The 16,484-nt window shown below is 39.0% G+C and overlaps 1 protein-coding gene across 1 annotated transcript in view; it reads left to right on the top strand.

The window, feature by feature from the left end:
• The first annotated feature begins 83 nt into the window (after positions 1-83).
• Positions 84-16,484, top strand: part of LOC133207049 (cytosolic phospholipase A2 epsilon-like) — a 41,085-nt gene continuing 24,684 nt past the window's right edge. The window contains exons 1-4 of the mRNA XM_061343582.1: positions 84-146; positions 7,262-7,363; positions 7,714-7,800; positions 14,288-14,363. Coding sequence (XP_061199566.1) covers positions 84-146; positions 7,262-7,363; positions 7,714-7,800; positions 14,288-14,363 — 328 coding nt within the window. The remainder of the gene's footprint in view (positions 147-7,261; positions 7,364-7,713; positions 7,801-14,287; positions 14,364-16,484) is intronic.

Genomic DNA, 16,484 nt, shown 5'->3' with positions numbered 1-16,484 from the left:
AAAATATTAATGAGAAGAATGTATGCAACTTGAAACTAACTCTTGACTTAAAATAGGTATTGCAATCAACCCCTTAAGGGATGATGGAGCATTTAGTGTGTATGACTACCAGCCCACATTTTGAGGAATATCGAGAACCAAGAGTGGTAATATATGATAATGGATTTTTAATTATTTATGCCCACTATTGCAATGATAGCTAAGGTAAACAATCTACTGGCACCTTGTCACATCACTCTTGCTACTTCTGAAAACTGGCACAATATTCACTGTCTTTCAGTACTCTGCAGTTCAATAGTATCCCAAGAATTAAATAGCTGAACCATAGACAGTCAAGAATCCTCCTAGACTATGCTTTTTGGAACTAACTGATAAGAATGATCTTGATTCTGTCTTAATATGTGTTGTAAAGCAATTCACAAAATGCAACCATGAAACATGTTTCTTCTTTCCCAACACAGAACACAAGTGTTTTATTAGCATCCTCGCTTTCACTGCATCATTAGTAATTATTTTGCTATCTCTGTGAAGCAGTAAGTATAGACCTTTTATAGGATTTTGCTTTCTCTTCACACATATTTTCTTCATATTTGCACATATTTATATATATGTATATATATGTTTCCTGCTGTCACCCTTGAACATAGTATTTTTTTTTTATATTTTGTAAGTAAAAGAGGTGATATCTTTGGTTTTCAGCCAAAATTATGCAATTGGGATATCTGGTATCATACCACTGAGGTTTCCTCAGCTGCAGCAGAACAGGCAGTTATGTGTCCAGAGACATCTTTTAGCCCCCCCTGACATTTCCCACTGTTTTTTAGCATGAAGCTGCAATACTAGGCCTCCAAAGCAATAGGAATTTCTCTTTGTCAATCACAGCATTTTTTTACCAATGGCTAGACTGACCTTATCATTGTCTTAGACTTGTGGAAATACAGGGAATAGCTAATTTTCCTTTCACGTCATATCTGTATGATGTGATCTAATGAAGTAGATTTCAGTCATTACACCACATAGAGTCAAAATATTGAAACCATGTGAAGGTAGCATGCAATAGCTGTTTAGACAGGTTTCCACATGCTGTAGTAACATGTGGCTGCCTTATATTTATTATAATGGATATTCAGCAACGTTTGCCACTACAAATCTTTCTTTAATCTGTGTTTTCTTAACCTGACCTAACAGTCACGCTTGTCTTTGATGTCTGAAAGTTTTAACACAGGATCATGTTGCAATGAGTATGTAATAGGATGTACTTGCATAGTTGCCCATCTCGATCTCCTGGAGAATGTCTTTCCTTACGCATTTCTGAAACACTTCCTTCAGATGTTTTGCAATTGCTTCTTTAAAGTCCTTCCACATGGAGTTGTTAGCTTGGCTTAATCTTTGTGATCAGCCATTTGTGAGTAAGCGGCCACACTAGATTCCTGCACAGGTTTGTATTTTGTTCAGCAGGAACATGTGGAAAGATAGACTCTTTTTGCCTACCAGCCCCAAATCCTCCCACACTTGGCTTCCCGGACAACTTCGAAGCCTTTCGGGATTCCCTGAGAAATGCTTTGTTTTGTTAGCAGCCATGTGGGGTCATTCATGTAGTATCACTGTGAGCACATCCCATGAGCAGCTGGTATGAGGCATGGATGATAGCTCAGCCACAGATAGCAGAAAATGCAGGTTAATGGGGTGTCTGTGTGGCTCCCAACAGTTTGTGAAGCACTGCTTACATGACCTAACAGATGCCCTGTAAAGGCTATCACTCCATTCTTCCAGTGACAACATTCTGTATGTAGGTCAGGATACACTGCCATACACACCTCTTCAGATTGCACAATGTGTCACAAAGCTTTAAATTAACATGGCAATGAGAACATGGCTTCTGCACATGTGAAGAGATACTGGATGCAAGAGCTCCTGCAACAGCCAGGCCTTCCTCACACAAGTAAGAGGCACCAAGAATTTCAGCACTGCAAGATTAGCTGGAGTGAGTGCATCACCTAACCCTATGCTTCCTCTTCAGCCTAAAAGTAGGACGGGAAATGCCCACAGTGCCTGGCAGCCTTTCCTTGGTTGGGTAAGCCTTCCCTGAGGATGTTCCTTTCCCATAGCTTGTGTTTTCTCACCAGGACTCTCACACTGGAGGCAACCACATGCGCTGGGCTGTGGATGAGAAGAGAGCTGCATCTTTTAGGGCAAATCTCTTGACTGTTGCTGTCCTTCACAGTTAATCAGGAGAGAGAGAGCCTTCATTCTCTTACAGTGTTTATCAGATGTGGGCTCTGGTCTCACAATGGACTGTCCTGTCCTCTTCTGTAACACAGAAAATGTCAGATAAGTCAGGAATTTCATTGTACCAAAACCTGAGCCGTGTTGAGAAAACCTGTCTGTTGATGTGTGCTGAAACACTGGCTATGGCACTCTTGGCTGAAAAGACAATGAGTGCAGAAAGGTGACTTGCTTGCCTTTGCACTGAGGAAGTAAAAGGGATCCTGCTTAGCAATGGGGAAGGCTTTGAGGACCTGCCAGAATCAATAGCAAACCTGTCACCTACATTGGGGTCCCCTGATCCTGCCTGGGACTCTCAGGAAGACATGTTTCTCTCTCTAATAGTCAGCAAATGCACTTTGGTGACCAACAGTTTCATGCATGGATGAGATTCTTGTAAGGTACTTTATCCCTTGGAGCTAACTGCAATGAACACTGGGAATTCAAACTTGACAATAGCATATCACGTCCCATATGTCAAACAAGAAAAGGGAACTCAAAGACATATCCCACCAGCCCTTGCTGGTTTTATTCAGATTCCAAGATACCGTTAACTTTCTACAGATGGAAATAGTTATTACAGGATAAGTTGGTGTTGTAATCCCAGTGTTTTTGAGTGTTTGATGGAAGACTACAGTGATGTTGGTAATAACTAGGATCCTATGCAGGGCATGCCTTTCACAAAGAAAGACTAATTTAAGGACTTTATATATGCTCAGTAATAAGATGGTATTGCACTTATGCACAAGCACAGGTCTCCAGTGAGTCAGAAGAATCAGAACCAAGATTATGTTTTATGTAAGAATAACCAGACCAAATAACCTTGCAAACTTGGGCTATTGTCAGTATTTATCTGGGATGTTGATAACCTCTTGAACTGCTTCTGAAATATTTTCTGAATTTACGTTTACTCTGGGTTTGGGTAGTGTTAGTATAGAGGTAACGACAAGTTTCTATACTCCATATTTGTCATGGGGAAGAGCATACAGAGCCTTCCTAAAAGCAATATAACATTCCTGGTGGACAGGAACATCTCCTTTTCGGCTTATCTAACTTCGTTGTCCAAATTTTCTCGAGCCATTTCACTTTTTATGTCCTAATGTGTTTATATTTGAATTACAGATAAATACATATATACATTTCTTATGAAAGTCAATGTATTTATCTTATTAAAATAAAGGGCATAGGTGTCACCAGCAGCAATGAAGTTGCACAGGCGAAGTTGCACAGGTGAAGTTGCACAGCCATTGCAATGCTAAAGCTTGATTCTTGTTAATATTTGGCATTGCTGCAGTGGAGGTTGCTATGACCTCTCAATTTCTGACATCAACTTGAACATTTTTGCTTTTATTCAGATAGGGCGCCATATATTATTATTTTTAAGGTTCCTGAAGCATCCTACTGCTATGAGTCACACTAGCTGCATCTTCTTGTATCCCTGGGGAGTAGAGATGGCTGTTTCTAGTAAAGGTACTGACCAGAAGTAAATCAGAAAGGCTTTGGTGGAATCTGTATCCTCCATTTCTCCAATGTTCAGAAAGGTGGTCTGGGAAATCTGAAGGCAAGATGTGCTGAAGCAAGAGGAGCTGAGGGCATTGCTAGGGCATGATATGAAAAAGCCTGTGATACAGAGATGAGACATAAATGAGACTCTGTATGCTTCAGAAGAGCTAGAAAGGATGGGAAAGAGGCTGAAGAGGGTTATCTTCAAGAACGATTGAGAAAATCTTTGAAATTGAGAAAAGTCAAAAGAAAACACACAGTCTATCTGATCTTTCATTTGTCCTTATCTGCCTTTTTAAGAAATCTTTGAATAATCAACTACGATCTAACCCATGTCTTTGAGCATTAATGTTAAGATTGGCCTAGTTCAATCACTGGTTGTGCTTTCAGATCATGTTAATTGTAGTCTTACACACCATCAGATAAGTCAGGAAAACCAAAACAATATCACAGAAAAATGCCTCAAATGATGAACAGCTCAAGGCAAAGCAACTTTGGGTGATCATCTCTTTGGTAACTCACCAGTTTACAGACAGACCCCAACATTTCCATAAGTGTTGGTATCTAAAAGTGTTCCAGCATAGTTTTTCTGTCCCTTGAGTTGCACTAAATGTATCATTTCCTGGGTCTCTGTCCCACGAGTCAGGAGTGCATTGCCTTCGGACAGTTGTAGAAGTCTTCTCCTATCTGTTCTTCTCTCTGACATTCCCCATTTGTCCTAGACATATCTTGGATGCTTATGAACCAGCTGCTGAACTTCCACAGATTGCAGCCTGGAATTTCACAGAAAACCCAACTCCGTATTTCTCCTTTAATATGACTGGGCATGAGCTATTACTGCACACTGCACAGCCTGTACTTAACAAACAACAGTCCCAAGTCAAGTGGTCCCATTCATGATCACAAACTGAAATATGGTAGGAAGTTTGTACTCATTCTGGTACTTGCAGCATTGCATTTTGCATGCTTTTCCACCTTGGTTATCCCCAAACCTCTTCTTTGTTGTTTCATTTGAATGAATTCATGAGAGGATTTTTCATTTATATGCTAATAGAGATTTTGCCCAAGGGTGCTTTTCAGCTTCACATTGCAACAGGGTGAATCACGTGTTAACAACACAACGAAGTTCCTCAATATCAGGTTCCCTCAGCATAAGAAACTTTGGAAACAAGTGATTAAAGAGGATATACTGATTGCTCAGGGTGGGATTCACCTCACATACCTTCAGCCATTCAGAACTCAGGTGTCAAGTATGACCTGGACATTTAGGCTTCTCCAGAAGAATCCAATATAGAGGGGCTTAGTCACTACCTGCAGTTGCCACCCTTACTTTTTCCTCCATTCAGTAACAGGGAACACAGGCAACTGGCTTCAACTAGAAGTCTAACTTTTAGATGGCTTAATTTAGGTGAAGTAAAGCCTACCCAAGTGCATGCCTTGTGAAAATGCCATGTTTGCTTCGAAAGGAATAGTGCTTCATTACAAAAAAGCAATTTGAACTAATTTAGGAAATTTGGTACTAGTGTTAGCTTTCAATCAAAGTTTACCTTTGGCTGCCTCTGACTTGAGCTTAAAGAACAGGTATTTCATATCAGGAAGGCTTGAGTCAGGAAAGAAGTTAGTTGTTAGGCAACAAGCACCTCTTAGTCACTTTCGTAAGGGATCTGGAGACTTCTTCCCCCACCTCATTTCCTTTTGTCTTAAAACCAAAAGTGCAATATAACAAGGGTAAATGAAAACCGGCTTGCAGGCAAAAACCTCACACCCATTAGCTTCCATACATCACAGAAACAAGACCTGGAGCTGATACTCTTTGTGGGGCTCAATTACAAAGAAATTGTAGCTAGCGTTCTCATTCTCCTGTTGTGGTATTACACCTCTTCTAGGCACTTCAATCAAGGATACCAATAGGCTGCAGCAGAAGAAATAGAAAATGTCTGTGGTTTTGTCTTTACAGTTACTTTTCCCTAAACTGTTTCTGGTCACCATTTTTACAGAAGTGCGAGTGCTCATATCAAGCAAAGCATTGGCCAAAGTGTGGGAGAGGTTTGTGACTATCCTTTTCCTATTGCTGTAGTTTTATCTAATTCTGGTTTCAGTCAAACAGTTCCTGTTCCATCAAAAAGTTTTGATAAGATCAAAGTGGGAAAGGAGGTTCATAACAAACGTTCAAATCAAACTTTTGCAGAGATGGAAAAGTGTATGTAAAGACCTGTCTTCCTTGTAACACCAGCTTTTCATATTGATTCTTTTGTGTACATAAGAAAAGTATGTAATGAGACGGCTAGAAGTGATCAGATTTGTGCCTAGTTTCTGTCAGTCAAGGTCCTCATACAACACCCATTGCTACAGGTAGAGTGGCTGTGATTTCATACTTATGCAGGTCTCTAATAGGAAGCATCATGCTTTGTCATCCTATTAATCAGAAGTCCTTTCATAAGCACCACTTTTAATCATTTGGGAGGACTTTCAAGACAAATGTATGTGTGCCTAACACTGCTTGCATAATGCATTACAAAATTTAATCACTGAGCTTCCTAGATGTGTGCTGAATATATGCAGATCCTCATTAGATGAAAAAGTCATAAAATGTACAGGATCAGTCCATTAAATTTCATTAATCTATTAGTAATGCCCAGCTGGCTGGTGATTTGAATAAGATTGCTCAGAAATCTGAATGTTTTTTGCATCAGAAAATGTCACTTTTGAGTTGGGGAGGAATGAAAAATTAAAATCCTTAAAATGTGAAATTAGTTTGTTTAAATATTTCATAATTTTTCAAAGTGAAATGTTTGAATGTCATTTGAGTTTATTAAGATGCATAATGTATTAAACATAAATCCCAGAAATAAGTAAAACATTTCAAATGGAAAAGTGATACACTGTGTTCTAAGGAGCACAGAAATGTTGCTTATCAAATTTCTCCCTTCTTTCATTTCTTTTGAAGCAGAACACCACAATAAAAACAAACACATATGCACAAATCATGATGAACAGCACTTTTCAGAGAAGAATATTCCTTCACAAGAATTCTTAATATCTTCATAAATAAATGTCTTCCTTCTATTGATCATCCCCATGGTTTTTATTTCATTTTTTAGTATGCAGGCAATAGCGTGTGGAATCAAGATCTTTGTATGGAGACAACAGGTAGCTTTTAGGCTATTGTTATTGTCATTTTTAGATTATCTCTGTAAGGTTACTTCTCACAGGCAATCTCTATCAGATCATCAGTCAGGTTATGGCTGTTACTACATTTTCATGAAGCCCCAGGTGGGAATGATTTGGTCTCTCTCTTAGCACACTCCGCTCAGCCACAAGACCTGCAGATAGGACGGTTCACACCTTACAACAGACGTGCTCTTTGTACAAGTAATGTGGGTGGGAAAGTTTCCTGCTTCAGAAATCATGGAGGGGTGGAGCTCTGACTCAATGCAATAAAGCACCTGCTCAGCAGCTTCTGACACTCTTCAAGGCTGTAAATTTCTTTTAGGAGGCACTGGCTACTGTGGAGCCTGATACTCAGGTGCCATTCGCAGCACCTGCTTTTAATGCAGAAGCAACCACGATGGCATCAAACTCTGTCCTTCCTCAGGTAAGTGGAAAACAGAACAAGCCTGGCAGGAGTCTCTGGGTATTTGACTCAGATTTGTCCCCAGCCTATAAATAGGTCAAATCCACTGTTACCTGTTTAACATAAATATCAAGAAAAATTGTCATTCTGTTTTCTTTGCTATTTGCATCTACAAGAACCTGGAGTCAGTATCTTTCCATGTAGCACACAAACAGCTGCCACTTTCCTGGCACATTCATTTTACCCACCACAAACAATGAGGAGGTGTGAATCGTCCATTCCACATTGTAATTCTACACTGAGGAATTGAAATAAGTAGAAAAATTGGTCTTTGCTCTCTTTTTCATCCCTTGTTCTCCTTCCCTCTACAGCATTCAAGCAGCAAACCGAGCCCCTTGGGAAAGGAAGAAAGAAAATGGATGATGCACTACATAGCCCCAAGCAACGTTGATGCTAAGGTACCAACTTCATCAAACTAAATATAGGTGGGACTAAACCAATGTTTCATTAAGAAGGGTAGGAACTCTTTTTATTTCCCTCCCAAATACGGTTATTAAAGATTTGTATGTGTATTTAGAAATAAAAACATTTCATGAAAGAAAATTTTCTTTAGGTGAAACATCAGCATTCCATAATTTTTTTTATGCCATTCCTTTATCTATTTACATAAAGTGTTACTTTTATGGTTTTATTCCATAGAGAAATTCCTTAGCGAAAATGTTTTCAATTTATTGTTAAAGTGGGACTGATTTTGGCTTTCTTCTAATGCTATCTGCCTTTATTAACTTAAATGGAGTTTTAGCCCAGCATGAATGGAGAATGTTGCCAGTGTTGGAAAGTCAGAGCGTGGCACCCAGCAATCATAGAATCATAAAATAGTTAGGGTTGGAAAGGACCTTAAGCTCATCTAGTTCCAGCCCCCCTGCCATGGGCAGGGACACCTCACACTAAACCATGTCACTCAAGGCTCTGTCCAACCTGGCCTTGAACAACACCAGGGATGGAGCATTCACAACTTTCCTGGAGAGCCCATTCCAGTGCCTCACCACCCTTACAGTAAAGAACTTCCTCCTTATATCCAATCTAATCCTTTGGGATTGGATCATTAATTCCAGTTTCCAGAACAAATGCTTACTTTGATTGCTGTGCTCCTGGTTTTGAGTATGTCCTCTCTCCTCTGTAATCATGCTTGGCAGAAAATTGGCTTTGAAGTTACAGACTTGTGCAAGCTGGCCAATTTCTGCCTCTTATTGGCATTGGGTTTCCTGGGCAGCTCTCATTAATTTCCTTGAGTTTTGCACGCTGTAGCTTGCCATCTGCAGCAGGAGGATAATCATTAGTAGAGAGGTGTTGTAAAGAATAACACGCTTATAGCAGATCTTTGAATCCTAGAACAAGTGCAAAACTTTCTTTAGTGCTAATGCTTAAATACTTGCTCAAGTACTTGCTTCAGTTTGAGAGGATTTTGTGTAGCTGTGTGGTAAACTGAATAGTCACTGGACTGGGTTTAGAGAAACATGCCCAGGTCTGCACACAGAATTTGGTTGTGTTGCCTACCTACATTGCAAAGCCAAATATGCTTCACTGCTATATTTTCAGGAATATGTAACAACCTTGTGAAACTCCTTCACATTTTAAAATGAATAGGAGCATCAGGAGAGAATCTCTGTGTTTCAGGGAGTCTAGGGTTCACAGTTTGCCTTCTAGCACCTTACACGTAAATACAGGAAAGATGAAGCATACTAAAGGAAGATCATAAACAGTAAGGTAGCCCATAATTACAGTAAATCTAGGAAATTTATCACCAGATATTACTTATTAGTCTGTCCTATACAGAATAATGGATTATTTACAAAAATGGGGGAAAAATGTTCTTTTCCTTGGCAAATTATCACCTTAAAAAATAGTTGTTGGCTCACCATCTGTGAATGTGCTGAAAATATCTATAGAGTAATGCAAAGAGCAAGAAACTAGAAGCATAATCTCAGCTCAAGATTAGTAGTATTAACATAGGTGGGGAGGCTCACCAAAATATTCTGGTATGCATGAAATCAGAAACCAGAGAATTTCACCCAGTTTTTGATTTACGTAGGGGATACACATGAAGTGATGCACATTCCTTAATGGTTTGCTGAAAAACTAGAAAAAAGCCATGACTTTATCAGGGCCCTGTCCCTCTTAAAAGAAGTATCTGTGATTGAACTGTGTCATGTAAGGTCACCTTTGATAGGGGTAACAGTAAGACTTTTTAAAGGATGCTGCTCAGTCTGGCTATCACTGTCATTACAGGGGTAAGTTCAGAAGTTTTGCATACACAGGTTATCTGTTTGCTAGAGAGGACTGCAAGAGGAGTCGCTCATGGATAGTTGATTACATTACCAACTCCCTGAACTAACAATTTTTTAATATAACACAAATTATAATCAGCAGCAGCAACAAGCTTTCTAGTTTATTAGCTCTTGTCCAATGTATTAATACAATGAAATTATGACTACAGGGAAAAGACAATGAATTGCATGATTTTCCTTGATGGCACCAGGAATGTGAGCTTCAGTTCTGTTATTTTGTTCCTTGAATTTTATATCTGGTATTTGGCCACCAGAAAAGTACTACATGAGGTAGTTTTTCATTAACCGTCTCTTCTAAGGAGAAGTGTTCATTTATCTCAGAAATTCGCTTTATAGTCAATAATTTGCTTTTCAAAAGCATTGGTGTCTCAAATTATGATGATGATACTTGCTACATTTTGTTCCTCCTTTGATGCCTTAAGGAGGGGATGAAAATATTTTCTAGAACAGATTGGGATTTTTCTGAAGGACTTTGATTTGGGTGACATGACCATCTGAGTGTTATACTGAGAGAAAGTGAGAAGAGGTTTAGAGTGCAGACTGGTTTGAGTGCTGTGAAAACCCTTTTCTAACTAGTAAAAATGTTAAGAATATGAAGATAAAACTAGCATTTTCATTATTCCTTCAAATTTGGAGTAATCATGGTTCTTGGCGGCAGGCTAATACCAGAAGAAGTTTTGCTAATAAACCATGCTGACCCAATGAATAGATACAGGGAACAAGGCTCAGGCTGAGGGAAACTCAGCCATGAGTTACCTGGCTGCATGTTCTCTGCCACCAAATAGACCTACTGAATGCATCTCTGAGGTACGCATCACTAGCTCTTTCCCTTGTTAATTCCTTGAGTTTCTTTTTCCATTCTCTCTCTTCTGGTCTTTGTTCTATATCTGAATGCTGGATGTGCCCTGACTGACATAGCCAGTATCTTGCTGTCTCACAGGATTCCGATTTCTCAAGCAATAGGGTAATATTTTTCTCCTTGTATGCAGAGTTTCCATGCACAGCTCACTGGCTTTTCTCTTACACAGCCCCTACTTAGAGCTCTCCTCAAAGTGAAAGATACTTCTTGCTTCTCATTCAATCAAATTTCTAATCTGTATATTACGGCTGTTCAAGTTCTCTGCCCTATTTTTACCTTGCCAAGCTCTTCAAATTTAAATTTAAATCATCTTCCTGTGACACCAAATATCCCCATCCACTTTGTCACCGTGATTCCACATGAGATTAGTTGTTTGAACCTTTGCATAATCTTTGACACTATCTAATCCAGGTAGAATCTTATTGTTCTTCATGGTAACATGTTATGTTCTATTGTTTTGTTGGTTGATTGTTTTGTTTTTTTCCTTCCTGATATAGCCTTCCATACTCTCTTATCAGTTTGTCTTCATTTGCATGCAAAGTAGGAGGTTCTTGTGTTGCATTCTTCGCATAGCTTCTGCTCTAGCCTGTTGCAATGGCACTCAGGAACAAGCACACAGCCAGTGCTTGGTGTAAATGTGTCTTTGCAGAGCCCACACTTATCCCTGTTTCTGTCACTGTACTTAAAAAGTACGTACGCATCTCTGACAGTCTTTAAAAGCACATGTCCCAAAATGCTGTCTGAAGGACCTGCAGTGTCATTAAAGATGGCTAAGAAAGCACCAATGCTAAATGCATTTATGCACCATGCATAAATTCCTTTAACTCCTTCCTTTATTTCTCCTGAAATATGTCTGCTGAAGTTTTTCTGTAGTTCTATAATTTGAGTACTATTTTTGCAAAAGGTATAGAAACAAATGGCCCAACCCAGTGAGTGTTCATTCTTTAAGAACAAAACAGGTTGAGGTAAGAAGACACAGTTATTCCTTGCCGGTGAAAAAGGAATGGCCTAGCAGTAAAGCTTGAAACACTAATGTGGAGCTGGCTCAGCCCAGATTCTGATGATGCTGAGATCTCCCCTCCCCTGTTTAGAACAAACAGCCCTGTAAAATATCCTGTGCCCTACATATGACTTGAAGCAACAGTGATTAAATTCCTATTTAGTTTTGAAATACGCCCACCCAGAAGTCAAGATCATCTACTTCCTGTAGACTGGTAAGAAGAATGCATTTGTTCAGCCTTCTTGTTAAAAAAAGCCCTTAAAAGCCCTCTACTTTTGGGTGTGGTGTTTCTGTACCTTATAGCAAAAAGCATTAGCATTTTAACTAGTCAACTTATTGAAAACATTCTGACATTACATTTCCTGGTTATAAGCCTGAGCTTGTGGGCAAAGCCTTATGTTTATTTTAGGCACTGGTTAACTTTTATTTCATGTAACTTTTATTGAATTTTAACTTCTTTTGTTTTCCACAAAATTCATTCTTGCCATTTCATAGTTCAAGTTCATAGCTTGAGGACTACTGCAATTTTTGCAAATTCCTTTTATGACCTTCATGTATTTCATCTTCATAGGGATCAGAATTATTTAGAAGTTAAGCTATATTTTGTCATGATAAATTCCCCATGGTCCAATGCTTTATGCCCTTCAGCTGATGTACTGTGCTCTCTCACTGATTTCTTATACTTTGACCTTTTTAGCAGTCTTTGACTTTGGTCACAGTAGCAGCACCTGTGAATGTGCTTTCTCTTGTTTCACTCCATAGTTTCTCCTGTTATTTTAATTAAAGTTTCTCAGGAAATAGATAACATCTCCTAACTATTTAATCATCTACCAGTGTTCCTCCATTTTTACTTCAGATAATCTTTTCAGACTATTTTCCATTGGCTTTCACAACAGCTTCTTACTTTGGCTGCCTTTTGTTATTGTTTCACGAGATGATTTTACTCTATTTTTTAGGTTTACTCTGATTACTAATCTGTTTGCCTTCTGCCATTATCTTAACTCTTCCTCAAGTTCTTCCTGAATATGCACAACTACCATACGTACTGTGCCTTCAGTATTGGCTGAATATCTTTCTGCATATCTGCAACTGCCATCATAGTTAGTTTGGACATTTTATAACTTCCATAGGCCCGTGTTACTAGAACTGCAAACAATTCCTATTTCCAAATCTACCTCATTTTAGTGCCATAAGAGCCTCGGGTGGCATGGTTTGGTGTGAGGTGTCCCTGCCCATGGCAGGGGGGCTGGAACTAGAGGATCTTCAGGTCCTTTCCAACCCTAACTATTCTATGATTGTATGCTTTGATCAGAAGTCCTTAAAAAAACCTCACCCTTATTCCATTACCCGACTATTTCAAGGTAACTTTATTACATGCTATGCTATTTATATCTTCCCCTCTTACAGGAGATACCCAATTCAGAATCTGCTGATAGCATATTTGCATGCAGATTAACGCTCTTTACATAGAAGTAGCAGTCAGGCCTCAAGATTCAATAGAGTTTGCAGGATTGTTTTCTTTCCAGTGCAAAGCCTTGACATTCACTGCAGTCTTACTGTGTTACCCTATCTAATGAGACCTATTCTCACTATGATCATATAGCAACTTGGAAATTTATTATTTGACACAGTCTGAAATTTCTCATTTTATTCTTCTACTGTTCGTTTGACTATGACAAAGGTAGCATCCCCAGTGCTTATTCACCCTTTTCGCTCAGTATCTTGTGTACAACCATGGTGCAACTCTTTCCTTTCTATAAACTTCAGATATTTTGATAAGTTTTCAGCAACTGTTCTCACAGTCAGGGAATCAAGGTAGCCATCTGTGCTGTAGCTACAGTAAGTTTTGCCTATTTCCTGCATCTTTTGCTGATACCTTAGTTGCTCTAGCTGCTGCTAATGGACATGGTGGACATGTTCTCTGAAGATGTAAAATCCCTAAAACACATGTGATTGGCCCAATTTTTACAGACCCAGTTGGTCAGGCCTTACATCTTCAATAAGGAATTGGAGATAACCTTCTTTGAGATGGAATCTAATCAAAACCATGTACTTGATGTCTGACTGATAGACATGGAGTAGTATAACTGTATTTGGTAAGGAAAAGTTGTTTCCACAAAGCAAGGTAGGAGTGTTTGTCTAAAGCTGTATATCACCTTGGTGGCCTGTGACATTCCCTAAGGTGCTAACACTTATCTTTAGACATACCTACTTATGAAAATTTTTCCTTTAAAAGCTAGAGAAAAAAATATTAAAAGGGTTTTCTTCTTGTTTAATCCCTTTCTCTTCACTTATCCAAAAATCGTGTTAAAAGTAGAAACTTTAGCATAGGTTTTAATTCTATCTATAGCACAACACAGGCTCTTGAACAATAGTCAACCAAAATTGGAGCATCTCTGATTTTTTGATTCATTGAATTTTATGTTGACATATTGGATGTTGGTGACCAAAGGCACAATTTAAGGAAGCTGGCAAACTGAACTTTCTCTGCTTATTTACACCACCTCCACTTTCTTATTCACCCTCTTCTTCCACACCTTCTATTTGTATGCTTAGATAATGGCAGACTTTAGAGGTTGATGAAGTTTGTGGAAAAGTTAATTTGTATTTTTGCTGTGAGGCCAACTGGAAGAGAAGACTTCAGCAGAACCTGAGTGCTTTTCAGTGTTCAGTTGTCATTAACACTAAATACAAGTATCCCAAACTTTAAAGCACATCTCCTTTGTTATTTTTTTCAGCAGGAAGAAATGTCACCTTACTCCCTGCTCACTGTAAGAATCATAAAGTTGACAAATGCTCATCAGGCAGATTTTTGTAAGTATCAGATTTTCTTACTGATGTTACACAGTTCTCAGATTACTGCATCAGCCCTTGCTTTTGCTAGCCGCTGCACAAATGTAAAACTCCAAAGTCACGCTAGCTAAGAAATCACAATCAAAGCCAATTTCTGCCATGGAACATATATATATATATGTATATAATATACATATATATACGTATATATAAATATATATATTTACAATTTCAGAGATTTCTTAATTGGTTGATTTATTTGTTTTTAAGCATTCAGCAACAGGTCAATGCCAGGTAGGGTACTGACTAAATCTTCAAGAATTTGATCAGCCAGCAAAGCACAGAGTTATACATTACTTATCTGACGAGTTGGCTCAGACCTGTAAAAATATCTTAACACCAGTCTTAATACCCAAGTGTTTATATCCCATACCTATAACAAATACATAGAATATATATCTGAAATCCTTACACAGATTGGTTGGTCATAATTCTTTGCTCTAAAGAGCCCTACCACATCTCAGAAATCTGGTGAGGTGTATAGTGTACCTGTTCTGGGCATCAAGACATCAGCTGCATTGTTATGTTCCTCACTTTTGCTCCCCCCAAAAGATGTATAACAAATCTTTTGGGGACTGGAGTATGGAGCACAGCTTACAGGCTAATCGCTCTGAGAATGTGTGATATTTTAGCCAACCCTTACCTGGTGCTCCACTTTCACAGAGGTTTTACTACGGACCATTTTCTCATGCTCTTCCTGCATGTGCCTCTTGAACCTGGCATGTCACTAATAACTACAGTTTTACTTATTTTTACAATACTCTTCTTCCTTCTCTTGCTGCACATTTTCTTTCCTCTTTGGGAGATCATGCTGAAGTTTGTTAGCCTTCACAAACACCACAGCCTCTCCACTGCCCAACATCTCACATAACGTGTTATCTCACTCCTCTGTCTTCCCACTGGTTAATATTTTTAGAGCAGCCAAAGGATCCATCAAACTGAAAAGTCATCTGCAGTTGCTGTTTGCACAGTGCAAGCGTCAATTCTTTTGCTATGGTACTCCAAAATGTGTTAGTTTTACCAAAGCTGTCAGGAAATGGCTGCACATCACATGCCAAGGACTCTCTTGAAATGCCTTGATACACTCCTTGAAATTAGAAAAACAGACAATATCTGTGAGACATGTCTAAAGAAATAAGATGAGGCACCCCATGCTGCTGGTACACTGGCAGCTCTGCTCAGGGTTACTTTGGCCTGGAAACCTTTCACTTCAGAGGACTGGTTTGGACTAGACTCCTTACTAGGGGACAGGCAGAATGGATCCTGATTACAACCCATCTCTAAAGGTCCATCTTTCCACGAAGAAGAAATTCATCAGACAGACTTCAAAGAAGGCTAAGGACATGGCAGGGTACCCTCGTTTTCTTTAGTGAGCACTACTTGACTTCTACAGGATAATTTGGAGATGGCAACATTTTTACCCCAAACACTGACATTTGGTTTTGTCTTCATCTTCTAACTGAACAATATTCTAATAATGAATTTTCTCACCCTCTCTTTGTATTCTGCTCACTTTGGTGTTTCAAGAACGTAGGCGTCACAGTCATAAGTTTTCCAACCAAATGGAGAGAAATGTTCAGTTCACATGGTTCATAATACTGGGTTGCAGAGAGTAGAATTAGTATCATAGCATAGCAAAGAAAGTCAAATTCATTTCTGTTTGTTTTGACAGCTGTGAAACACTGCATATATGTGCAAGGCCTCACCTTCCTTTGAAGTGCTTATTTAATTGATTTTACTATCACCTTTGATCTAGAATGGAAATTGAATGACAAGATAAGAGCCATGATTCACTGGCTTATGCAAAGGGATTGCACAAAGTAAAATTACACTGCATTCTCAGAAAACAGTGTTACTGTTGTGACCTTATCCTCCATCCTGAGGGCAGTGGGGTTTCAGAGAAGACTGCACAATGAGATGCAGACATTTAGAAAATTCCCATAATCACCAAAATGTACATCAGTGGAGTAGGGACCAAGATGTGTGGGCTCAGATTTTAGCTCTGCCAACAGACTTCTTTAAGTTTAGGCAAATCAACCAAGCACTCTGTACCTCTGTTGCCCTGTATATAAAACATGGGTA

This window comes from Neopsephotus bourkii, unplaced genomic scaffold (genome assembly GCF_033783945.1).
Source record: "Neopsephotus bourkii isolate Nb327-2 ecotype Australia unplaced genomic scaffold, CSIRO-AGI_Nbou_v1 NB_1825, whole genome shotgun sequence".
Lineage (NCBI taxonomy): Eukaryota > Metazoa > Chordata > Aves > Psittaciformes > Psittacidae > Neopsephotus > Neopsephotus bourkii.
The sequence above is the reverse complement of the archived record's forward strand: the minus strand, read 5'-3'. Positions and strand labels throughout refer to the sequence as shown.